The 26,057-nt window shown below is 51.5% G+C and overlaps 1 protein-coding gene across 1 annotated transcript in view; it reads left to right on the top strand.

Moving 5' to 3' along the window:
• The first annotated feature begins 5,666 nt into the window (after positions 1–5,666).
• The window catches only part of HS3ST4 (heparan sulfate-glucosamine 3-sulfotransferase 4), a 55,817-nt gene continuing 35,426 nt past the window's right edge, over positions 5,667–26,057 (top strand). Inside the window, exon 1 of the mRNA XM_050317058.1 lies at positions 5,667–6,610. Coding sequence (XP_050173015.1) covers positions 5,889–6,610 — 722 coding nt within the window. The 5' untranslated portion in view covers positions 5,667–5,888. The remainder of the gene's footprint in view (positions 6,611–26,057) is intronic.

Here is a 26,057-nt window from a genome sequence, read left to right as displayed (position 1 = left end):
GACCGAGGGCCTGGCAGGGAACTGGAGGCTCAGACCTAGGCTGGCAGAGGGAGCAGGCTGCTGGGCAGGTCTGACCTGGAGGTGCAGCTCCCCTCAGTGGGACACTGGTCTGGCTGAGCCTTGTGCAGCCCCACTGCTGGGGCTGTCCCTGGGGGTGCTGGATGCCCCAGGCTGGGCTCACTGTGAATGAGGTGCTACAGCCTCTGTGTTTCTCCATTCACATCTCCCCTGGGAGAGGCAAGGCTGGTTCTCCCCAGCATCACAGGGTTCTAGGTGGGCAGTGATTGTAGGAAAAGCAAGGGGAAGAGGGATAGTCCCAGCACTGCAAGGTGAGATTTGGAGGGAGCAGATCTGTAATGCAGGTGTTCAGCAATTGGAAGGAAAATTCCTGGTTTCAATATTTTCTTGACCATCCTACGGGCTGGCTTGTCAAAACAGTGACAGCAGAAACCAGAGAGCCTGAAGCTCTTTCATCCTCCCTGTTCACCACAGCTGCTTCCATTGCAGGTACAGTGGCAGCCAGGGACCTCTAGCACCTCTGACTGTGCAGACAGACTTCAAGGGCTGGTGGGACCCTGAGGGGCCATCTAGTTTGTTCCTGGGTCACCTGTGAGTGCCCCTTGTCTCACCTCCTCTTTTGCCTCTGCCAGCACACACTTTTCATGTGGACTGGCTTTCCCTCTGGCTCCACTTTCAGGACTATTCATTGGACAAATCATGTCCCACAGCATATTTGTGGTACATGTCCTTTTCCAAGTCTAAGAGCTGTTCTCTTTTTTATAGCAACTGTGAACAGCACATGAGTGAAACAGCAGGTTTGGCACCCGAGCAGGTTGCCCAGAGATGTCTTCTTCTACCTTTGGTTAATTTTAGGCCAACAAGATGAATGTGCATTCCCAGGCTGTGCAGTTTAGATCACAGGAGCTCCTGCTAACAGCCATCAGAATAACCAGTGATTCCAAACAAGTTGTTTCCATGAATGGAAAATGCCTTGGTAGTGTGGAATGCCACTGCAAAACATCTTGAGCGCCTTCTTGGACTGGAGATTAAATGTCATCACAGTTTTACTGTTTATTTGCTATTCGGTATATTTATATTTACCTTTATATTTATAAATATATATTTATAAATATATATAAATATATAACTATATATAAATAAATATTTATATTTATATGTACAAATTTCATTCATTCCCTGAAGGAGGTAGAGCACTGTGGGCATTAATCTACCTCTTTCCAAGGTGTTTCATTGCTTCTGTTGGCAAGTAAATAATGAGGAGGAATTATGGGAGGTTAACCTCTGAAATTGCCTGAAAAATATATTCCTAGTGTTTGTAAAAGTCAGGAAATCAAGGTGATAATCTCTGGAATTTACTCCTTAGCAGAGACAATAATGGGGATATTGACATGTAGAGATTCTCAGGCCAAAACTCTCCTGCAGGGACCACATCCCAGCTCACAGCTGGGCCCAGTGAGACCTGTTCTTTATAAAGACTTCCAGTCACAGTGTAAAGTCTTCCAAGAGAGATGTTCCACCATATTCCTTTACAAATTATTACAAAAGGACATTCCTGTCCTTGTTAAAGTACACCCTTTTCACTGCACTCAAATGAGTCTAATTCCAGCTTCCCTTCGATGGGTCCTGTTAAGTCTCTAATAGATTAAAGGGCCCTTTCCTGTTAGAGGGCTCCTGCTCTGATCGGTGCTTGTGAATGACAACAGGAGCATGGCACTGGAAGGGACATCTTGTGACATCAAAACCCATTTCCCTGCAATTGCTGGCAAGCATGTTATAAAGTTCATTTCAAATTCAATCTTAAAACAAATTGCATGCCTTGCCCCCAACACTCCTTTCAGGAATCTGTTCCAGAACAACATTCCTCCCATTGTTAGAAACCATCTGATTTCCAGCCAAAATGTGTTTGTGCCAACTCATACCTCTTAGTTTTCGTGCCAGCACTGCCTGTTATCCAAGGCCATTTTCCTCCTTCTTTGGTGCTCATCTGTCTGTGCATTTAGAGAGCAGGGACACGCACCGCAGCCCATCTGTCACCTGGCCAAATATATCCAGGTCCCCTCAGACAGGCTCCTCAGTCTGTAGGTGGCCTCAGAGTCTGACTCTGCCCCTGGTCCTCTCCCAGCTTCTGTTCCTGGAGCAAAGGTGCTGAGAATGCTGGAGTGGATGATTCCATGTCTAAGCAGTGAATGAGCCAACCCTCAATCATCTTTGCCTTGGAGTTCTGCTTCCTCTCCTGAGCGAGGTCACCAGCCCTTGCACAGCACCAGCCAGGGCAAGAGCCTTGTGCTGCCCGGAAATGCAGCAATACCTCCAAAAGGGCTTCCCAGTCTATTACACGTGAAACAAGGCTCTAACTGGAAACCAGTCTTCAGGATGTGCAGTCAGACCCTGCCAGCTGCCTCCCATGACTTACTGTCACATGTCCCCATAACCAAGATTCTGGGAGAAATCTCAGCACGGCTGTCCCTGTGGAGACAAGATCATCACTGTCCTCCAGCCTGGGACAGCCACAAGTCCCTCCAAATGATGGGAACTTGGGAAGAAACTGCACACAAGGGGAGGCTGCTCCATGGCCACCCATGACAGAGTTCATCCCATGTTCTCAAAATCAACAGCTCTTGATCTCTGCCAAAATGTGGAGCATGAAGTAGGTGATCCAGTCAAACAACCTGCCTGCCCTGGCAATTGCCAGTCAGCCTTGCTAGACTGCCCACTTGCTGCTTGCTTGGGAAGCACTTCCACTGCTAATTGATGTGCCGGGGGGGGCAGGTATGCAGGGTAAATACAGAAGCCTTTAAGAGCAGAACTGTCAAATAAAGTGTTACACTCCATCAGCTCCTATTGCATCCACTGGCGGAACAGCACCAACCGCTTGGATAACACTCAGATCTGCTCATGGATGCGTTTGACATCTGTGCAGGAGAAATACACACTCCTTGATGAATCAGGAGCCGGAGCCTAGCAGCAGGCATTTAAGGCTGAACCATTTGTTTTAGATGGCTTTACATTCTGGTTATAAAATTTCCTCTGGGCTGGAAGCTGGTGCCCAAGAAGAAATTGTCTCTCTGTTCTGTGTGGTTTGCTGTAAATCCCATTAGTCTCCTGTGCAGCACATCACAGGAGAAGAGCCACAGGGATGTCAAGCCAGGGCATTCTGCTAAGCACTGCAGTTTGGGTGTGTGCTCAGTGTCTGAAAGACCAAAACACTGTGACTTCATTAAATGGGGCCTGGTTTGAGGTTTGTCTTATATTTTTGGAACTGAAAACTGTTTCAGTTTGGGTTGGGGTTTTTTGGTCTGATATTGAGAAGCTCAAGAGGAGGCTTGTGGCTGCCAGCAGGTTCTCTGTGGGTTCTCCAATTTGGAATAAATGTATCTCCATGTATGAGAAAGATTCATCTCTCTCAAGGTAGATCCATACATACTAGAAAAGTTATGTGAGAGGTCACGTGTATGAGTTAAGCAGAGCAGCCAAACAAACCCGCTCTGCCCAGGGCTTCCTGAGTCTGTCCCCCATCCTGCAGTGTGACCCACACTGCACCTACTGGGGTTCTCATTTAAGGTTCAGGTCAGATTTCTGAATTTGCAATAGCCTTCCTGTGGGCTCAGGCTGCCCAGGGCAGGGGCTGTGTCCCTCCTGATGGGCTCTGCAGTGCCTGAGAGGACCCCCCAGGCCAAGCACTGCCACTCAGGCACAGGCTGTGTGGCTCCTCCAGCAACAGGGTGGGACACTGCAATTGGGACACTCCAAGTGGGGACATGAGGCTTTGCATCTGTCAGTTCGAGTTAGTCCCCAAACATTCACATTACAGTAATGCAGTTGAAAAGGAAACCACAAGTTATAGAAAATGACTTACAGGACACAAGACACTGCATTTCAGAGGTCTCATGTGTGCCATAAAAAATATATTATGAAGGAATAATCTCCATCAGAACTGAAGCTGCAGAGAGAGAACACATGTCCAGCTGAGAGCAGCATTGAGCTTCTGTTCATTATGGGAAACGTTGGTGCTCTTCCTCTTTTTCCATGAATACATTTCTCAGCTCTGGGTAGCTACTTAATATTGGCACTTCATTTTTGTTTCCAAATGTTGCTTTTGCCATGAGACCAAGTGTAGTTGAGACTCCAAAGGCGTGTTGCTCTGGTGGAGCTGGCAGTCCTGAGGGATTTGGGTCAGGTGAAGAGTAAAGTCAGGGCTCTGAATTTTAGGCAAGCAAACTGCCGGCTCTTCAAGGATTTAGTTGATGTGACCCCTGGGAAACTGTCCCCAAGGGACAAGGAGCAAAGCAGACCTGGCAGATCTGAGGTGGGACCTGCTGGTCAAACTGAAGGCTAGGAAGGAAATGGACAGGCAGTGGAAGCAAGGACAGGTATCCTGGGAAAAGTAGAGGGACACCGTTCAGTTGTGTGGAGATAGAGGCAGGAAGGCCCAGGCACAGCTGGAGCTGAGCTTGGCAAGGGACACTGAAAATAACAAGAAGCACTTATACAGGTATATCAGCTAAAAAAAGGAGGTCAAAGAAAGAAGTGACAGGACAAAGGGGAATGGCTTCACACTGACAGAGGACAGGGTTAGATTAGATACTGGGAAGAAATTCTTCCCTGTAAGGGTGGTGAGGCACACATTGCCAGAAGCTGTAGCTGCCCCATCCCTGGAAGTGTTCAAGGCCTGGTTAGATGGGGCTTGGAGCAACCGGGGATAATGGAAGATGTCCTTACCCATATGAGGAATAGGAGAAAGCTGAGAGACACTGACACCTTTCTTCCCCTCACAAAATCCTTCCTAAAGCCAAAGCTGAGAATTGGAGGTGGAAAGTGACAAAACATGGAGCTGGGGACAGTGGTGGCTGTTCCAGAAAAACTGTGAGGAGTGAGCCTGTCAGCCCCAGCCTGCTCCACCAAGGCTAAGGACAGTGTTCCTAGAAGAGCAGTGTACGAGGGTGTAATTGACCTCATCTACTAGCGCAGGTCTTGGCACCTAAACTATGAACCCTCCATGCTCCAAATGAAGTTCCTACCTGCCCCTGCCTATGGTCTGCCACTTCTCCTCAAGCTCCCAGGAGCCAGCCAGCTGCCCTAAGAAACTGTCTCCTCTGCCCAAGATCCCCATAAGGCCAGAGCCAAAAAACCTGGGCCCTGCTGCATGGGGCTGCCCCAGAGGACCTGTCTGGATGTTCCTCTCTGGGGAGCTGGAGGCTCTGGGCAGGAGCCATGGGCTGGGAACTGAATGGACTTTGGGGGAGGCGGAGGGGACCAGGCCGGGACAAGGTGCCAAGGAGCTGTGGCACTGCCCCAGCTCCTGGTGTCCGCGCCCTCCCTGCGCCGGGAGCGCTGACACGGGTGGATGCGGCACGGCTGGTGGGTCTGGGGAGCAGATGGGGGGCGGGGTGTGGGGCTGCTGGGGGCTATTCTCAGCAAACCGGGTGGGCCAGCGGGCCTGAGGCAGCGCGGCCAGCCCGGACTGGGGGGCTCCGGGCTGCCCCGTCACTGGCCGCGGTGCCGACCGGCCGCTGCCCCGGGCGGAGCCCGCCCCGGACCGGCGCGCTCCCCGCGCTCTCGGCGGCGGGGCGGGGGCGGGCCGGGCCCTCCCCGCGCCGGGAACGCGCTCCCGCCTCCCACCCGGCTCAAAGTTTCGCGGCAGGAACTCGGGCGGCAACAGTGCGGAGCCGGCAGCATCGGAGCGCGGGAGCGCCGAGCCCAGGTGCCCCGGTGCCCGGCGGGGGCCGGCGGCGACCGTGCCATGCGGGCCCCCCCCCCACCGGCGGCGGCGGGGCGGGCGGGCAGCGGCGCCCCATGCGGCTGGGGCGGCCGGGCGGCGGCTGACACCATGTGCGCCCGGTGCCCGGGGCGAGGAGCGGGGAGCAGCTATGTCCCCCCCCGCCCAGCCGGGGGTGCCGGGCGGGCGCGGCTCTAAGGGGCCGCCGGCGCGGAAGCTTCTCTGCATGTGCAGCCTCTCCCTCTGCCTCACCTACCTGTGCTACAGCCTGATGGGGGGCACCGGTCCAGCCGCCCTGCGCTCCCCCGCCGCCCTTCCCGGCACGGCGGCCCCGCGTTCCCCCGCCGCCCTTCCCGGCACAGCGGCCCCGCGTTCCCCCGCCGCGCTTCCCGGCACGGCGGCCCCCGGGGCTCCGCGTTCCCCCGCCGCGCTTCCCAGCACGGCGGCCCCCGGGGCCCCGCGTTCCCCCGCAAACCTGCCGGGCAGCCCCGGCGACCCGGCCCCCTCCGCCGCTCCGCCGCGGGCATCCAACGGCAGCCGGGAAGGGGCGGCGGGCGCCTGGCTGCGGACGCCGCTGGCCCCCGGGGAGGTGATCACGGCGCAGAGCGGAGCCTTCGAGAGGGACCCGCAGGAGTCGAGCACCACGGACGAGGAGCTGAGCCGGGCCAGCAGCCCGGGCAGCCGCGGCGGCAGCAGCAGCACCACGCCGGACTACGGGGAGAAGCGGCTGCCGCAAGCCCTCATCATCGGGGTGAAGAAGGGGGGGACGCGGGCGCTGCTGGAGGCCATCCGGGCACACCCCGACGTGCGGGCCGTGGGCACCGAGCCCCACTTCTTCGACAGGAACTACGAGAAGGGGCTGGAGTGGTACAGGTGAGGGCGGGCGATTGCGGGCGCGATCCGCGGCTGGGGGGAGGAACGTGCGTCCGTGCGGGGCGGGGGAGCCTCCTGGGGGGTCCCGAGGGTGTCCGAGGGCCGGGGGGTGTCCTCGTTTCCGACCCGAACGGCCCCTGTACGTTGCTGGGCGTTGGGACCCGGGGCGAAGGCGCAAGTCCCGGGACCCCCGCGTGAGTCCCGGGACCCGGCGGGTACGGAGCCCCAGAGCCGAGCCCGGTTCTGGAGCAGGCGGGAGGTCGCCGGGGGCCGCACCTGGCAGCGGTGGTGACTGAAAATGCATTGTTCTGGTGGGAAGGCAGAAAATGTGTAAAAGCATCTCGCTCGGTTACTCAGAATGCTTGAGCAGACTGTAGCGGTTCAGCTGCACTTGGTGTAAAACACGTCTAAATAGGTCGGTAATGAATAATTACTGAAATAAACAAGATTGCAAGTTGCTCCAGGTGCGCTGGGATGAAGGGAAGAAGCATGCTGTTTTCATGCGAGTGCAGGCTTCGCTTAACAAGTCGGATTTACTCTTTATTCAACAAGTTCTACGTCGGGAAGTTTTTTCCATTGACAGTGTCTAATTCTGTTCGGGAAGAAGTCTAAATATTGTTGTCTGATGTTGGGTAACGTTTTAATGGAATTTTATGCTGGAAGTCCTGGTTGTTAGAAAACACTGGACTGCGGTAAGGAAGCCTTAAGTGCCTCGGCAGGTTTAGCAAATCAATGGATTGCGATGTCTCAGTGTTTCTCTAAAAATCTCTGAGAACAATGCAGCACATCAGTGGAACTTGCAAATTCCCAGTAGCTCTGTAGTTCACGGTTCCAAGCAACCCATACTGGTTCTTGACAAGAAGTGGTCTGTGGCTGAGCTGCTGAACTTTTTGTTGTTCTTGGTACAGTAGCTGCCTCACTGCTCTGAAAATGAAGGAAAAAAATAATGAGAGACAGCAAGTTAGTTACTGCCTGGATTATCTGGTCACGCTTTATTGCAATAGAGTACACGGTCTTCATGTCAGGGACATTTAAATGTGAGGAGCTCCAAGCAGTTTTCTGCGGCAACTGTGGAAGCAAAGTCATCATAATGCTTGGTGTGGCATCCACTTGGTTCTGTGTGATTTTCTGTAGGGATTCTGAGAAAGTGGACATCAGCACTGAGAAAGTGTAGTTGTCCATGAGAGTGTTTTCAGTGTGCTGCACCAATGGGGGGAGAGAATAAAGGGCTAGCTGTGCTTGTTTATAAATATAGTTTTAAATATGTGTTTATAAATATAGTTTATATATGTAAATGTATGTTTATAAATGTAGTTTATAAATATGTGTTTATAAATATAGTTTCAGGCACAGTATTTTATTGTACTGAATTTTCTTGCAGGAAAGGCTTATCTTGAAATATAAGTTTAGAAACTTGGTAGAAGAGGATAGAAAGGATAAAAAGGTTTGGTTTTATTCAAAACAGGGAGAAGATGATCAAGCACTGAATATGGTGAGCAGCTGCTTTTTTATCTTTAAAGTCATGCTATAAGAAAAGGGCTAGCGAGTGTGTGTAACTTCTCTCATGGAGTAAGAGGCACACACAGCTTTTCATTTGCAGAATGTAGTTTAGTGGTTTCTATTCATGCATCAGCTCTCTGGTTTGTGCAACTCATTCCTAGCTCTGGAGCTGTGGTGGACTGGGGAAGAGGTGGGAGAACAGCATGTTGTGTCAGAGCTGTGTGAGAGGGTCTGGACAGAGGAGGGTGGTGGGGTGCTCTGGGCATGGGATAAAGAAATGACACTTCTGCTCCATTGCCATTGTGACCCTGAGGATATGCCCTGGCTGCCTGATCTACAGCCATCTTTACAGCTGCCCAACCCAAACATGAGCTTCTACCCCCTCCTTCCAAGAGTGTTCAGCCTTGCAGGGGCAGGACGGTGCTGGTGGTTCACACTTCCCTGGCACCCACAGCTTCCCTGGTGCTGTGCCAGTGCTGGGCTGTTGTCACAGACCGGCTTGGTGCCATACAAACACAAACAAAGAACAGGGGAAGATCGCTGTCCAAGCCAGCAGCTGTTTCTTTCTGACCTTCTCTGAGATTACCTGATTGAGTGTACCAGGGAGGCTGACGGTTTGCAGCTGTGCCCCAGGTAGAGTAATTGGAGATTTTTCCTATGCACAGAAATGTCAATGTTCTTTAAGCAGAGAAGCAACTATTGAAGTGTTTATACCAGCATCTCCTTACAGTGACTTCTATCACTTGTTTATATTTTGTATATAGGACTTCTTTTGATGCGTTATAAACTCTGAGCTTTTAGTACTGTAAGGTTTTTTCTTATGTAGTGAAATAGGGGAATGGCAGACCCTTGGGGTTCCTTGCTTTGTGGTTCAGTCCCAAGAGCATCTCGTAGCCTGGCAGAGCAGGAGGGAAGGGAAGCACTTTCTCCACCTTGGCTTCTCCACTTATAAAATGGAGTTGGCACTAGGACACTGCTGTTTCTTTGTGCTTGCCCCATGCCACGTTATGGCTTTGCTGCCTTGAGATTGGTCAGCCCTAAGCGCTGCGGGTCTCTGGTCCAGGATCTCAGTCAGGACAGTGTCAGAAGCTGGAGTTGCTGCAAACACTGTGGGACAGGGAGGCATGGTGGGGATGCTGGCTTCGTGCTGCTGGGGCAGGGCGGCTTGTCAGGATGGCAGCTCCACACTGCCTGGTAACCTGTAGGGAAAGTTGAAGGTTTGGCTGCTGTCTGCAATGGCTGTAGCTCAGCAGCCAAAGTTCATGTGGCAATTGCAAACGTAGGTCTTCCCATGCACATACTGGTGTGAACTGAACTGAGACTTGGTTAGTTATTGTTATGCTGCCAGAATCATTTGTGTGGTGGCAATTTGTGATTTTGTCCATCCTGATGGTGGGCTGTCTGAAGGACAAGTTCCATGGTACAGCTTTCCTTCATGACACCCAATCTCCCCTTGTACTTTAACTTTTGTTGATAAATTTCTTCACTTGCCTTTTTCCCCCTAATGCAGAATATACCTGACTGCCCTCAAACAGTGCCAAAGGGGAGTAGGAAGAGACTTCAAACTTTCTCCTTTGTTAGCAGTGTGATCACACCTCTCTGTGGTGTGTGTGCCACTTGCATATCTTCATCTCTCTTTCTTAAGCACGGGACACTGATTCCCGGCAGTAAATATTACCTTTGGTGATGAACTTCGACTTCATCCCTTATATATGCCAGAGCTCAGTCTTGCTGTGGCAAGGAGCAGGGCTCTGCTGTTCCCTTGGAAATCATTCTCTTTCACCTGCTCCTTCCTTCTAACCTGCAGGATATGCTGTCCTTCCCTGCAGGAGCTGCTGCTGATTTTAGCCAGTGTCTGCGTGTTCCCCTGCTCCCTCATGTGCCCAAGCACAGGGTGACCCCCTGCATAGCCCCAGTGACCAGGCTGGACTTCAGGAGTTTGCTCTCTCCAGCATGGTGCTCATGCCTCAGAGGGCGTATCCCACGCCGTGAGCTCTGCCCCAAGCCATCCTGTGTTTGGAAAAGCACTGGGAGCCTTTCTGAGAGCACAACAAGGACGGTAGAATGACAGGGAAGCCTCTGAGCCCAGGGAATTGAGGTTACATCCACAAATGCTTGTTACCAGCATAGACAGATGCAGCATCTGGGATGTGACCGAGTTCCCTGCCTGGGTGTGGATCAAGGGTGCACAAGCATGAAAGGATGGTGTGGATCATGGGAACTACAAACTGCCTGCAGTGTCTGACACCTGGGCAGGTTGTCCCCTTGTGCTGCTGGAGGTCTTGGTTTGGTATCATGGGGACTGAGTACCAGGGGACTGGGCAGGGGTCTGCGGAGGAGCCGTGGTGTCAGTGTGGTCCCAGTGGCTTTGTGTGACTGGAGAAGAAGGGGAGGCGATCCTGAGGCACTGCTCGGTGGCCACGCTGCCCTGTGCCAGCACTGTCAGTGGTGGGATGGGGTCACCTGTGCAGATGCTGACACCTCAGGATGCTCAGATGCTGCTGGTGACTGGTCTGGGGGTGTTGGGAGAGAAACAATGTGGGTGGCTGTGTGAAGGGAGTGGGGACTTCAAGCACCGTCATGGTGGGGCTTTAGCTGGGTCCTTCTGCTGGTGCGAATCACCAGCACAGGAGACCTCAGCACTTCTGCACCCCAGAGACCCTCTGAGCTGAGTGGAACATCCCAAGAGTTCCCAGTCCACCGTCCCCAGCTGCCTGAGGGCTCAGCACAGTGAGGAGGTTCGGTTCTGTCCCTTCATGCTTTCAAGGCTATCTCCACATCCTGCCTTTAGCAGAAAAACTGGGGATTTGTACCAGTATTTTTAAAACAAACTTGCAGTTTTAAAACAAGTGTGATCTCCATGATGCAAAGAGAACACTTGATGGTGGAGAGCTGAAATTGAGGAGTTTTAAAGTTCACTGATTGGAAGAGTTGAATTGTTTGTATACACACATTGCTTTACTTCTTGCTTTCTCCTTGATGGAATCCTCGCAGTGAGGCTGCAGCCTTGTCTGTGATTAGATCATGTTCCCCTCTCTGTCCTGGGGCTCTGGTGCTATACACTTGCATTAGCTGTGTGCATGGAGTAGCCCTGCTGCAGCAGAAGTCGTCATGATAGGCAGCGGAATGGTTTGCATGGCTAATGCTATTTGCACTGGCTGTCTGGGTTTTTCAGAGCAATCTCCCAAGCAGTTAGGCCTTTGTGTTATTTGGCGAGCTGTTGCTCTCATACAGATAATGAATAATGCCATGACAGGGAGCTCTTCGGTTCCAAGGAGCTGTTGACTGTGTCCACAGAGATGGTGCTCCCAGTCACATCTTGTCTTGTCCATATGGGAGAAGCAGATGTTGTGCGTGGTTATCACTGCCATGGGCCCTGTTCCCCACGGGGCCGTCTTGCCTCCCTTCCTCTGCTGACCTGGAGTCTGGGCCAGTAGGTCTGTTGCTGCAGGCAGAGGGATCATCCGACCTTTGAGCACCAGGCTCTTTCCTCCATGGCTGCTGACAGTAATGGTGCTGGCTGTGTCTGTGGATGTGTGCTGGGACCCCCCTGCAGCATCCCCTAACAGCTGTTGGCCACAACAGCTTGGGGCTGTTTCAGCCTGGTCCCACACAGCGTCACCTTGCTGTGAGCTGTAATTGTGTTGCTGTGTTGCCTGTGCCATTCTGATCGGCTCAGGGCATTCAGGAAATCAAACCCCTTCCATCAATGCTGTGAGCCTGTGCTGGCAGCTCAGCGGGAACACTGACAGCGGGTGGATGGAATGGGGTCTGCTGCTTCCCACGGGCACTGCTGCAGAGCCTGGGAACTGCTGTGTTTCTCAGCAAAAGGCCTTCCCAGAGTGTTGTACCTGCCACACTTCGGGTAACTTAGGGAAAGTGTATTGATTTTGTTTCTGGGCCCTGCTGTGAGTTGGTTTTTGCTGAAATGTGGTGACTCAGCTGCCTCTCTCCTCTGTGGATCCAGTGCATTGGATTTATCCTGGGCTGAGGGCTGTACGAGTATTTCCGTGTAACACCTCTTTTAACACCTTGTCTCCTTCACCTTTCCTATGTCTTTAGTCTGGGTTCAATCCTGCATGTGCACTGCTTTCTCTAGCTCAGGGCTTCCCTGCAGAGCAAGTACATACCTGCAGCACTGACCTCCCCATACATGCCTGGGTCAGCTCTGGGCAAGGGACTGCAAGCAGGGGTCAGGCGTTTTGTTGGTTGGCCCCATGTTTCACCCATCTGGGGACTGGAGAGAGGCCATTCCAGCATCAGGCATGGATTTTTTTTCTGCACCCAGAGCTATTGGAATGAATCCTCTGCATGCCAGAGCTTTAGTCTCCTAGGTCTGCCCCTGCCCTGTGTTCTAAACCAGAGGAACCCACCCAGCACCCTTCCTGGGCAGCGGTTGTCTCCCTTCTTTCTGTTCTGTTTCAGCTAAAGGAATGGGTTGCAGGAATGAATTGGGTCTCTTTGCAGTGTTTTATCACCTGATGATGGTTATTCACAGGCTGCTCAGCTGTAGCTGTGGGAAGGGCAGCTGCTCTCAGCACCCGCAGCCCCTGTGCATTGGCTTTTCCCGTAAAGAGATTAAGGGAAGTGCCAGGGCCAGCACGCTGGCAGGAGGGTTCTGGAGCGCCTGCTCCTGCAGGGCTGGTCGCTGCTTCTGCCTCTGTCTGAAATGTGTTTGCAGGTGACTGTAGGCACAAAGTGCAAAAGGAGGGTGGGAGCAGGAAGGGGAGGCAGCGTGGCACATGCTATGCCCCTTGGCAGCCCCTGGGCACCAGCTCCACTCAGGCCTGGCAGGGAGGTGTCCAGCCCTGCTCCCTCAGCAGACTGGAGGGGTGGTGACCAGGGCCATGTCCCACCACCCTGCACAGTGCACAGCTGGGCCCTGCCCTGCTTACACTCTGACCCCAGCCTGTGCAGGGAGCCTGTGGACAGGAGCAGCCCCACTGCTCCCTTGGGAAGGTTACAGATGCAGGGCTCATCACAACAGCCATGCACGGTGGGAATGCCTCTTCCAATAACTGCTGGAGCATCCTTTGGAGCATGTAGGGAACTGGCACATGTCACCAGCCCTGAAATCATCTAACTGTTGCACTGTAGTCTCAGGAACACCGTTTCTCTAGGATTTTGTTCCATGGCCCACTGAGTAAACACTCCGGTGCTTTGCTGATAACGGTTTAAGTGTTACTTGTGATGTCAAAGTTTGTGAGCTTTGCACTCTGAGTGCAGTACTGTTCACATGTGTAGAGTTACAGAAAACCTGAAAATAGGCCTGAGTAAAAACAGTCCCTTGGAGAAGCAAAAGGGGAAGAGGCAGGTGGTCGCATTCACGGGTTTGAGTGATGTGCCTGACCCCTGCATATGCTCCTTGCTTCAGTGAGGCTCACTCTGCTCCGTGTGGAGCCCAGACTAGCAAGGAAGGAACAACAGGTTCTCAAAGAGAGTTATGGGTGAAGGCTTTCGATTTTCAAAGTCAAAATCCCAACACAAATTGGTGACACCTTGTATCGACAAAGGTCAGAGTCTTTTGCTTTTCATGGGTTTCTCTTACCTCTTGTTGTCATGGGGACTCCTCTTCCCTGAGTCGTTATTTCATGCACTTCAGCAGAAATTTTATTGCTTTGGGGGCTGGAGCGGCTCGTGCGGGACATTTCTCACTGCTCGGGGTGTGATACCCAGAGGTAATTTCTTTCAAATGATTTTTCCTTGAAGTGTTTTCAATGAATTGCAAAGGGTACAAGGGTATGAGCATGAATGAATGGCTAAAATGTTTGTATGGAGTCCAGATGAGGAACCTGCATGATCAAGCTTTCCAGAGCATCCAGTGTGGATATTGTAATTTCCCTGTTGTGTGCATGTGGGCAGCATTTCATTTTAGCCTTCTTATCCACTTATTAAAAGATATTGTTTAGAGTTGGAGATGCTTTAAATTGTTTTCCCCTATGTTTGAAGAAGTTTAAAAGAAACCCCTAAATTATAAGAGTCTTTCTAGTCACAGTGAGAAATTCCTGTTTAGATCAAAGGTGCATGGTGGGGGGAGCGGCCAGGCAGGACTGGGCCTTGATCCCACCAGGAGCAGCTCCCCTCCCTGGACACAGCCAAGCTGCTACCCAGACCCTGCTGCACATGTGATGGCACGTGGGCACCGCTTCCCCCGTTTGTTATTTAGGTAGCTGCTGTCTCCAAGCCAAAGGAGAGTGTTTAAAAGCCAAATACTGAAGGCTGGGGAAAGGATTCATATTTATGAAAAAGAAGAAGAAAAAAGTCAAAAAAAGCCCCTCTAAAACCCTGTTTTTTCAAATCTCCCATTTCCGGCTCCAGAGTCAACACACCAATTTAGTAAGTGTTGCGAGGCACAGTATTTCCCCCCTTGTCATATTATACATCCAGGCATCAACGATGGATAATAAACTTGCTCTTTATGGCTTTAACATTTCATTTGCTAGTCACATTTTATGTAAATGAAGGTATTTACCTTGACAAGCTCTCCTGTGAAGTACAGTACTTCTTTAAAGAATGTATTTGGTAATATAAACAGGCCAAATGCTGAGGGTGGATGCAAAATTCACAATTGATTTCTATCGCTGAATAAGATCCTCCCAAAATATACTGGCAGTTGTCTGCTCCAATCTCATCACTGCCTGGAGAAACTGAGGCAGGGGGACCTGGGGGAATAGGAAATAGTAAAGGGACATCAGTTATAGCCACCGACCTACTGAACAGAACTGGCTTTGAATAAAAATAACTCCATCTGCCAGACTTTATTTTGTATTATAGAGATTGCTGTAACACATTTCAAGCCAAAATCTGATTTCCATTCCCTCCAGAGCTGGGCTGGACTGGAGTTTGCCCCCTCCTTTATTAACAGGAGTCATTTTGGATCTGAGCAGAGCAGTGCTGCTGGGGCAGCCTAAATCTGCAGCTCTCCTTTGTTTTAGAGTGTATTTCCTTTCATCTTTCATTGAGATGGATTCAATGATATTCTACACTTTCTATTAGTGTTCATCCACATCTGCAAATAACTTTATTTCAACCTCAGCTCTGCCCTTTCTATATTTGTTCTTGATGGACATTCATAGAATTAAGCCGAGCCGTGAGGACGCTCATAGGAAGCCGACATCAGGGTGAGGAGCGGTGCTGAACTGCGGTTGGATTCAGCAACCAACAGCTGGAGCTACCATACCCAGCCAGGGAGGAGACAAACCCACCCAACCTGTGTGATGCCAACATGGGAATGGACCAGTCCCAGAGGCTTTGGGCCTCCTCCAGGTGCCCCTGCACCCTGGGAGGCTCAGCTGCTGTCCCCTGTCCACGGCCCACCTCTGAGCCCCCAGACGGGTGGGAAGAGGTCACCTCCTGGCTCAGCCCTGGGTGAAGGGGACTGTGTCACGTGTGCAGGTGACAATTACTTGGCTCTGGTCCTGCTTGTTCAAGAACAAACTGACCCTTTTCCTTCCAAAGTGCTGACTCAAGAAATGCCAATGGCAGACCATGGATCATGAAGTCGTTGCTGCTGGAAGGTTTTTAAGTGGCCTTTGGTTCATCCCTCCTTGATCTTTCCCCCAAGGGAGTACCAGCATTGATCCAGCTGCTGGTCCCCTGCATTGTCAGCGCTTGCACCTCTGCACTCATTTCAGGGCTCTTTATTTGAACCTTGTTAATTCCAAATTACCAACCACCACCTGTGCTCCATGGCACGGGGTGCCTGCAGAGCCGGGGGATGCCTGGAAAGACAGTGGTACTTCAGGAAAAGGCTCTGGGTACCTTAGGAAAGGGCTCTGCCTCCTCTACATGAACTGTTCACATCGCACAGAAAGGCAAATCCACAGTCAGTTGTGAACTGGAGGGGGTCTGGGGTGCTGGGCAGTGCAGTGGGGATGGCACTTTTGTGGTGTGAGGGAGGATGTCAGCGCTGTGGGCGATGCTGGTGCTGAGCTGTGCTGGAGGCAGGAGGGTATTACACCTGCCTGGGGCCCAGCAGCAAAGGGATGGCACTCAGCAGCATTCCTGCTCCCGGTCTTGTTAATGACTCCCTCTGAAAAATTTGGTATCTGGTGAAATGAGCAAAATCCAGGGCAGCCCAGGCATCTGCTGCAGTTGCTGTTGTAACTGTGTGCATGACCTCCCAGGAGATGGGTCTGGCAGCCCCCAGGCACAGTGTGGAGGGGCACAGACTCCAGGGCTGCACAGCCTCCCTGAGCTGGGGCAGCTGTTGCTCAGGCTGCTCATCCTGTGCTGCCATTGTAGGGAGAAGAGTGCAGGAGCTGTGTTGCTGATCTACTGCACACGTCTGTGTTACGAACAATAACGGCTCCTTACTCAGCTCAAAATCCTCTAGAAACTCCCCCAAAAATCAAAGCACTGTGGAAAAATGCCTGAGGCAACAACTTCATTGGTAAACTAAAGCATCTCGCTGAGAATTTCGTAGACCTAGCAAATCATAATGCAATTTCCTATGCAAAAAGGGTTTATCTCTATCTAAATATTATTCTGCATCGTTATTCATTGTAGGGAAGTTATTGCTCTCCTAGGTTAACTGATTGAACTTTGGAAATAGAGCTGCAAGCTTATCGTATAGACGGGAGCTTGACTTATTGCTCCTAAATTGTAGTGGTATTGTTAGATGTGAGTAAAATATACACTCCATTAGAAAATATTAAAGTTTGTACCACTTTAGAATTAAAAAAGATTAAAAGAAGCATTTCTGCAGTCTAGCCCACCATGAAATTGAAGTTGATTTGGTATGTGAAATGTGTAATACAAATAACCTAACAATTAATGACAAAGGAAGAGCTGGGATGGATTTATGGCTCAAACTATCCTGGATTTCATGAGGCTGGAGTGGCAGCAGGGGAAATGTGTTATTAGATCATTACAGGTATTTCTGCTAGAGCCACTGCTGCTAAAGTTACAAAAAGGTGTTTTATTATTACTCTGTTCTTGCATAAGATTCCAAAGCACTCTTGTCTTGGGATATGGTTGTCTCTGCGGGAAACAATCCATGTCTCTGCTGCAGACCAGTTCCTTTGGAAAACCCGATCAGAAACTCCTCAGCCATTTTTTGCAGTAGGCAGTGGTGAAGTGCTTTCCCATGGCCAGGAGCTTGTTTATTAGCGTGTGAGCTCAGAGCTGCTGGCTGCAGCGGAGCAATGATGCAGGAGCAGGGCTCTGGCTGGCGAGGGTCCTGCGGCACCATGGCAGGTGCATCTCCTGCTGCCGAGTTTGGGGTCCCTTCCCCGGGGTGCCCTAGTTGGGTGCTTCCCACAGCAGCTTCCCCCCCAGCCGTGACCCGTATTAACTTCCTGTAATGCTTAGAGCATGTTGAGGGCAGAGGGGAGCCTGAAGCTGTTTGCTGTGCCCAGAGGGTGGGGATTTGGAAGGCTGGCATAGGGAGGGCTCTGTGGAGAGGTGGATTTCAGGGCTTTGACCTATGGCTGTGTCTTCCAGCTGTGGGTGTTGGGGACCAGGAGGGAGCTGGACACTGTATGTGCCCCCACTGGCACACCCAGGCAGCTGTGTTGTGCCTTCAGCTCTCTCTGAGGGGGATGAAAAGTAGTTTGAGGTAGGGCAGGGGGATTGGGTGTCTCCAGGGCGCAGACTAGGCCTGTGGTGCAGTGGTGCCGGATGAAGGTTGTGTGGCCCTTGGGAGTATAAACTGCGTTTCAAATCCAGCTTTCTCCCCTTGCACTTCATGTGAGAGTCATCTGGTACTGGTGCCTTTGTGCTGGAGCGTACAGTGCAGGATACGCATCTCCTCCTTCATTAATGGGATTTATATCCTTGGTGTTCCTTGCTGGATGACTTTGTATTATAATGAAGAACATGAGTGCTGTCTTAATTAAAATGCACCCCCCCCATTAATATATATGTTGCCACTGAAAATTAAGGTTCACTGAAAACAGTGAGTTTAAAAGCTTGTGGCAGGTGTAACTGGTGGTGTGTGAAATGGGAGGTGATTTGGGGTGAAATGTCCCAGCTCAGCAACCTGGCCCAGCAGGACTGTGCTCAGCCTGCGGCAGGGATGGGAGGTCACAGTTGCCTTGCCAGCCCCCCTGCAGCAGGTAGCTGCCTGCCTACCCTGAGGGCACCAGAATGCCCCAAGAGTGTCTGCTGCTGCCTGTCCTGCACTCAGTGCCAGTGGAAACCTGCACTGGTCCTTGTGCCCACTGTTTTACTGGGGGTTTTTCTGTTTTACCAGGGAGGTGCAAAGCAGCTTTATGAACCAGAAATTTTTTTCTGTAATATTACTTAAAAAAAAAAGTCTTATAAATGCAAACATTCCGAGCCTCTCTCTGAGCTGCATGTGCATCGCCATTGGCAGTATGATCGGTTATGAAGATATTTTGCATTCAAGGATTTGCAGTTTCCAGGTCCATGAATATTCAGGCTCCAGCTCGCCCTTTCTGTCTGTGCTCCGTGCCTACCCTTTCCATTCCTTCACTCCTTTTTTTTTCTTCCAATGGATTCAATTAGTTCTATTTGCTGCTTTAGCAATAAAACAATTCCCTCTGTGGCATTAAAATGAGTTTCTTTCGTTATTTCATTTGGCTTCTTGTTATATGTGGAAGGAAGGGAGGGAGCTGTGCTCTGTGCCCTGGCTCGCAGGGGCTGCCAAGCCAGGGAGGACATGGGATGTACTTGGGGCAGCATTAGGAATTAATGAAGGGCACTGCTGGCGCAGAGCCGCAGGAGCTGCGCTGACAGAACTGCACTCAGAGCCACCAGGAAAACCTGACTGATCCCAGAGACTTTCAGTAGGACTTTGGCACCCGAGCCCTTGCAGCCTTCCATGTGCTGGGCTCCTGACCATATTCGAGTCCTCAGTGTGGTCAGTTGCCCCACGGCCAGAACCTGTGCATTAGCTGTTGGCAATGAAACCCAGGGGTTGAGCCCCTATTTGGTTTAGGTAAGGCACAAGTCATTCTGAGTGGAAGCATCAATGAAATCTGCAGATTGGTTTGTGGAAGTGGCGTGGCTGGTACATGGCAGTGGGGGCTGGAGCTGGTCAGGGGTCCTGGTCCCATTTCCTCCCTAAGCAGAGCCCGGTGCAGTGTAAGGAAAGCACACGGGCACTGTGAGAGCTAGGAGTAGCAGTGATCATGTGGACAGGGTGTACAAAGAATTACATGTAGTGCCAGCATGCTATCATCAGGCTGCTCTTGCAGCGCCCTTTCGGGGGGCTGCGATGGCATTGGGAGTGTGTAGTGCAGACAGACCCATAAATCATTCTTGTTTCACACCATGCTAAACACAAATCGTATTAGTTACAACACTGAGGAGTATCTAAGAGAAAAGAGAAAGGTGAGGTAGAAAGAGGAAACAAGATTCAGATCTAATTGCTTTTCCACCTGCGTTTTGCTGCTGTTTGGCTGGGACACGATGCCATGCAGCGGAGGGGAGCTGGCACGGGTGGAAGTGGAGGCTGCAGTGAAGTTTCAGTGCCCCAGACAACTGGTGTTGAAGGTCAATGAGAGGAAACGTGGCTTTTTAATTATTTTTTTTAATTACTTTTCTCCCTCTGAGTGGGACAGGTTAAAACAGTTGTACTGGTTCCAATTCCTTTCTCATTCTGAGGTTAAATCTAGAACCAAATGAAAATTTCCAGGCTGGCAGAGGAGCTGCAGCCCCCTGGGGTCTGAAAAGTGCCTGGATTTTTGGAGAAAGAGGTTGACGCATTTTATCTCCCCACATCTGAGCCCCTCTGCAGTGGGAAACAAGTGACCACTGGTGCCACCTGCCTTCAGATAGAACTGCAGAATTGGATGAGGTGGGCACCTGCTGAGATATCGTTCGCCAGTGGGATGAGTTAGTGACAGAAGGTTTCAATTGGACAAAGTAAAGGTGCTGAAAAAGGAAAGGTGTCTATTTGAGATGGAAAACCATTTTAAAAGGAAGCAAAATTAGACCATACAGCAGGGTAAGTAGGACTGCAAAGTTCCATAATTAATCACACCATTGGAACTTGAAAGGGAAATAAACACGATAAAAGGATTTGTCTGAATAGATTACAGGCAAATTAGAAAAAAAAAAAAGGAAGGGTCATCACGGCCTTGGGAATTGTGCTCTTCGGAAATCTTCAATCATCCTCACAATCAATTCTGCATTTCCTTAATAGCAGTGTGGAGCTGGGCACCACCTCGAATTAACTGCTACTTGCAAGCCAGACATTAAATGAAGTATTGAGTATTTGTCTCTCAACAATACGCTTGGAAATTGTTTATTTCCCTACTCATCTTCTGCAATGTATTTTGGTGCTGTAACCCAAGCTGAAATCCAGCCTGCCTGAGGTGCCCAGTGCCCAGCCCTGCTGGCGCCTGCCCCGAAGACCTGTAGCACCGAGGATTTTCTCAGAAACTGCTTGTTTGTTTGTGCAGACAATTACACCGGCTTTGCTATACAACGTGTGTTTCTCTGCAGCAAACAATCTGCTTTATGGGTTTTCCTAGGAAAATACCAGCTCACTATGCTCACTAATATGATTCAATTGTGTTGTGTTATCTGACCTTTAACGAACTTGCAATCTATAACAACATGGTTCTACAGCAAAGCCACTAGTAAAAGCCCTGGCTCCTGGGGAATTCCAGCTGCAAATAAGTGGAGCCCAAGTATGGAAGGAATAACAAGACACTTTAACCCCTTGGCTGCTGGCATGCGGGGGTGGGTCTCCATCCATGCAACAAAGCAGTGTAGGGACATGTGGGAGCATAGCTCCGTGTATCCCACCAGCAGCTCCAAGAGCTGGTGCCTCTCCCCCCTCTATGCAGAGGCACGTGGACACAGTGGGGACAGGGAGGGGACCTGCTCTTGGCCTGCGGAGCCGTGGCAGGTTGGCTGTGCTGAGCAGGCAGGAGTGGGTTGTCTGTGCCCTCATCCCTCGTGTGCCGCGCTCGGCAGCGGGGCGGCGCAGGCTGTGCTCTGCCTCCTTCGTGTGCGGTGCCACGGAAGTGATTAACGCTGCTGTCATTCCTGCCCACCCACTGCTCCCGTCTGTCCACTTTGCTCCTGGCACCCTGCCGTGTGTGGAGGCACCAGCGAGCTCCATTATGGATGGGACACCCTGCATGTGTTCCTTTGCCTTGCTGGTGGCATGGGGGTCATGTCGCTGCCAGTGTTGGCTCTGGGCTGCCGTTGGAGAGCATGGGACTGTCCTGATCTGGCACAGCACAGTCTCTGGCCCTCCCTTCTCCCTTCTTGTCTACCAGGGCCCTGGGGGGACACAGTGCTGTAACCCGTTGATTCCGCAGCAGGGTGGAAGCTCAGGACCCATGCTGCCATGTGCCCACATCATCCCTTAGCCCAGGCTGTTCTTCTCCTACCTGGAATTTATCCAAAAGGTGCTTAGGAGAGGTCTGTGGGTCTTAGTCTCAGCCCAAGCTGGAGTGCTCCCCAGCTCATAGGTCAGATAGCCCCATTTCCTCAGGAAGAGATTTGCACCCACCTGCTCATGCTGCTGGTCCCTCCCTGCATCTCTCCTGGCATGGCTGGGAGGACCTCAGGCTGGAACAGGGCACTGTGCTGCTGAGGAGGCCTTGGGGAGGCCTGTCGTGACAGGTCATTTACTCCTCTGGCCCGGTCTGCAGCCGTAGGGTATCCATCCTTCCCTCTCTGTTTGGCTACATTTCCAGCCCACTAATCACTCTCTGATACCCCTGATTGCTTCTGTCTGACCTCCCTCCACAGCTGGAACGCTTTGCCTAAGTGGCGTTCCAGGATTTTGTTCATCTAAGTGAAAGATTGGGGATCATCAGGAATCTGTTAGACCCAGGGAACTGGGAAGAGATGGGGAACTTGAGCAGAGAAAGAAACACTTCAGAGCTTCACAGAATCACAGAATGGTTTTGGAAGGAAGATCATCCAGTTCCAACCCTCCTGCCACCTAGGTGCAGGGTGGTGTGGCTGGAGCACTTGCTGGTGAAGACTGAAACCAAAAAATGTTAAAGGATTGGTTTCTCAGAAGCTGAGAACAGCCTGTGCCAAGTTCTAGGTGCTGGGTTTTAAGGAAGTTTACTCAGTCTGCTGCATCGACTTTTGGCAGAAATCTTTGTGAAACAACTTTTCCACTGAGGAACAGGAGATCAGAGAACTGTTCCCTTTAACACTCGAGCGTGCGTGAACTCACAGGGATATTGTTTGAAGCTCTGCTACCCTTGTTAAAGGTCACCTTTTGATCCCATCAAATACCCTCTTTACCTGGAGATAAGATTTAAAAATGAAAGACGAAAGAGAAGGGGCTTAAGGAAAAAGGAGAAACGGGAAGCTGGCTGAGCAGACTGCGCCTGGCTGGCGGCAGGAGGGAGATTAAAGTGGGCACTGGCACAGCTGGGAAAGTGACTCTGAGGGGTGGGGACAGAGTGGCCAGGGTGTCTCCAGGGCTATGGGGCAGCCCCATGGCATGGCTGGGGCCCCGAGTGCTGACCACCCTGCACTGCTGGTGTTCCCTTGCCCTGCCAGAGGCTGCTGCTGCCATCACCACAGTGTAGAGGAAAGAAACCATGCCGGGCCAAGGTCATGGCTGAGGTCAATAAATTATACATGACAATTAATCTTAGAAACCTGTGATTCAGGGGAGAAAGACGAGGACACTGCGGATCTCGGGCCAGGTTGGCAGGCAGATGCCTTGGCTCCATGTCAGCCCAGGCAAGTCAGTGAAAAACAAGCCTGTGCTGGGATGCTGTGAATCACTTGGCACGGCTGGCGTGCTCCCAGTGCCCTCCCCAACAGGCAGGGTGGTGGTGGCTGTCACTGCCTGGGCTGGGGGGAGGCATGTTCCCACTCTCCCGTGGTAGGACCGGGCTGTGATCCCGGGGTGCCCACCCGTGGGAGCTACAGCCCTCATGCATGCCATGAGCCCTCCATGCTGGGGATTCAGCAATTGTTTGCCTGTTACAATCAGTTCCCATCTGAAATGTTTTAAAATGTCTAACTGTCTCCTTGAGACTACAGCATTCAGCAGGTGGTAACACTCAAAGCTTTTCTTTTTAATCTGTAGTAAGGATTTACAAAGGAAACCTTGACTTTTTGATTGATTTTTAAATAAGCATATATTTAGCTGTTAGTGCTTGAAGTACATATTGGATTATATTCTTCTGCAAACAGAATATTCTAATTGATCTTGCTAATAAATAATGAAAGCCAGCCCTGCTCCATATAATTCAAGGTTACAATGCATTTGTATCAGCAGCACTGGGGAGTTTTTTAATGCTTAAAAGATGATTTCTTTTAAATAAGGGAAAAAGGGGGGGGAAGACTAAATGCTGAGTTTTTCTCTAGAACTTCCTTTTGTTGTTTTCTAAACTGTAATTAGCAAGTGTCACCATTTGAGACCCTCATATACATATAAAGCTAAACCTGAAAGCCTTTCCCTCTCCCTGGTGGCTGCCCCTCAGGAGCAGCAGCAGCTGAGGGAGTGCAGCTCAGCCCTGGCCACCCCTGTGGTGGGTGTGTACAGGTAACAGTGGCAACACCCACACTGTGTCGGTGGGTACAGGTAACAGTGGCAAGTCCTGGGAGGAGGATGGTGCTGCCACTGGGACGTGAGATTGGCTGGAGGATCACTGTCGATGTTCAGCCTGGTATTGATCAGTGCTGTGATGGGTCTCTTGGCTGGGGCACGAGCAGCTTCAAGGAGCCTCTGGGACAGACGGGCCTGGGTGCTGCACCCCCCAGGGACACAGAGCTGCCTCTGGGGCTGGACTGTGAGTTTGGCATAGCCGTGGCTCCTGGTACGGGTGCAGAGCAGCTCTGTCAGCCAATGCCAGCTGCAGCCATGCTCTGGCCCAGCACGAGCTGGGGACAGAAGGGCTGTATGGAGCTGGGGCACTCGGAGTGCAGGTTATTGTGGTTTGCAGATGTGGTGCAGATTCTCGGTGTGCAGAGTGGGCATTAGTCACCAGTGACATTGCAATTACCATAGAGGATAGGGCATTTATTTGGCATTTAAGATGTAATCAGGGGAAATAACTATTTCTTCCCAATGAACAGAAAGTGCAAATTGCAGCTGGCCAGCTTTGACCTGGTGAGTTTGTGCAGCTCAGCCGCATTGGCTTTGCCAAAGGGCACAGAGCTCTTCTGTCCAGTGGAGGTGACGCCTGCTGTTACAGGGACATTTGCAGCAGCTGTCCCTGCTCTGTACCACAGCCTCCACCTCTGCAGTGATGGTACTGACTGGAGCAGTGGGGAGGGCATGGCACCTCATGAGTGGTCACTGTGAGGCAGGTCACCAGGCCCACGGTCCTGCCATCCCACAGGGATCATGGATCAGGGATGCAGGACAGGGTGTCCCTGTGTGCACGCAGTATTGCTCCCCAGTGCCTCTGGTATTTCTCCAATCTCAGATGCCCTCAGCCTCAGGACCAGGACAGAGGCCAGTCAGGCACTCGGCAGGGGCTGACAAAGGATGTGTGGCTTTACTCTTTGCATCCCTCTGGCTGCTGAAGGGGGGGGTGAGATCTCTGGAGACAGGGTAGTGTCCTGGCAAGCCAATGGGGCACAGCTGAAGGGATGTAAAAGGCTCTGTCCCTGTTCCACCCCTGTGGGACCAGCAAAGCTCTTCATTCCTGAGCAAGACCCTGTGTACCTCACGGCTGGGACCTTCCACTCCGCTCCCCACTGGGGACAGCGCTGAGATCCATGCAGCATACCTGTGCTGCTGACCCTCTTGCTGCTTTCATGCTCCTGCTGCAAGAAGCCATTTGTTTGTAGAGTTAATAACGGTGCAGGAAGATGAGCCGGTGCAGGAAGATGAGCCAGTGCAGGTCTCCCAAGCGAGATGAGATGTTCCTGTCTTCTTTTTCCCGTAGGCAGCTGGCAGCCACTCTCCCACCAGCTGGAATGACAACATGATCAGCCAGGAAAGGCAGCACAATATTAAAGAGCTGATGACACCTCATGGGAAATTCACTTTAAAATATTTTATTTAGGTGCATGTCTGTGGATTTTTCTGCTTCTCCTCTGCTTGTTCCACAGTACAAGGAGCACTGCCTGGAGCACAGGCACTGTGCTGGATGAGTCCCATAGATCTCAGAGGGGAGAGGACAGGGACACAGAGCCAAGCGCTCAGAGTATCTGGGACCTGCATGCCCTGCCTCATGCCCAGCACACCCAGGTGTGGGAGCAGACTGACATGGAGCTGCAGGGCCCCATGGGCTGTGTGAGGTGGGTGTGCCAGCTGGGAGCAGAGGAACAGAGGGTCATGGGATGAGGACAGACATACTCTGCTGGGCCTGGCCAGGTTGGAGGGTTGCCACTGGTGGCTGTTTATTAGCAAAACTCCCCATGGTTTTGCCTTTTGTCTGTTTTTGGAAGTCATGATGAATATGGATGTGAGTGCACAGGGAGATGGGATGGTTAATTAGAGTGGAGTCCTGGGGGTGGGATCTCCTGGGCTGTAATTGCACCCCAGGGAGGGAGCTGGTCCTGTGCAGACCACAAGATCTCCCAGGTTGTGTGCGTCACCCTTGCACTGCCAGGCCGTGAGACCTGGGGCTGCGGACCGCCCTCTGCATGGATGTAATTGTACCTGCCTCGCAGGCGTGTTGTGTGAGTCGGAGTTAATTAATGCTCATAAAGCCACTCTGCATCCTTGGAGAAGAGCAAAGTATCATAGCTGCTGTTGTGATTTACTAGGCAATGCAATTAGTTAAATTTCAGAGAGTTCCCAGCCAGCCAGCCCTTTCCCCAGCCACCACGCTGTCTGTCTGCCCACTGCCACGAGGAGGTTCACGGAGAGCCAGCTCGCACTGTCTACCAGGGAGGAGACAGCAGCGCTCTGTGTCTGCTCCTCCTAAGCACCTCTTCCCCTCTACCCTTTTCCTGCTTTTTGAGTCATCCCAGTTGTCACCCTTTTGTCCCATTAATGGCCTGATGTCATTGTGACCTGTGGCTCTAGTCACAGCAGCCATTAGTGATGTCATGAACAGATGAAGAATAAAAGTCATCCCATTTATCCTCA

Source organism: Myiozetetes cayanensis, unplaced genomic scaffold (genome assembly GCF_022539395.1).
Source record: "Myiozetetes cayanensis isolate MyiCay16 unplaced genomic scaffold, myiCay2020 scf20-37, whole genome shotgun sequence".
NCBI lineage: Eukaryota > Metazoa > Chordata > Aves > Passeriformes > Tyrannidae > Myiozetetes > Myiozetetes cayanensis.
The sequence above is the reverse complement of the archived record's forward strand: the minus strand, read 5'-3'. Positions and strand labels throughout refer to the sequence as shown.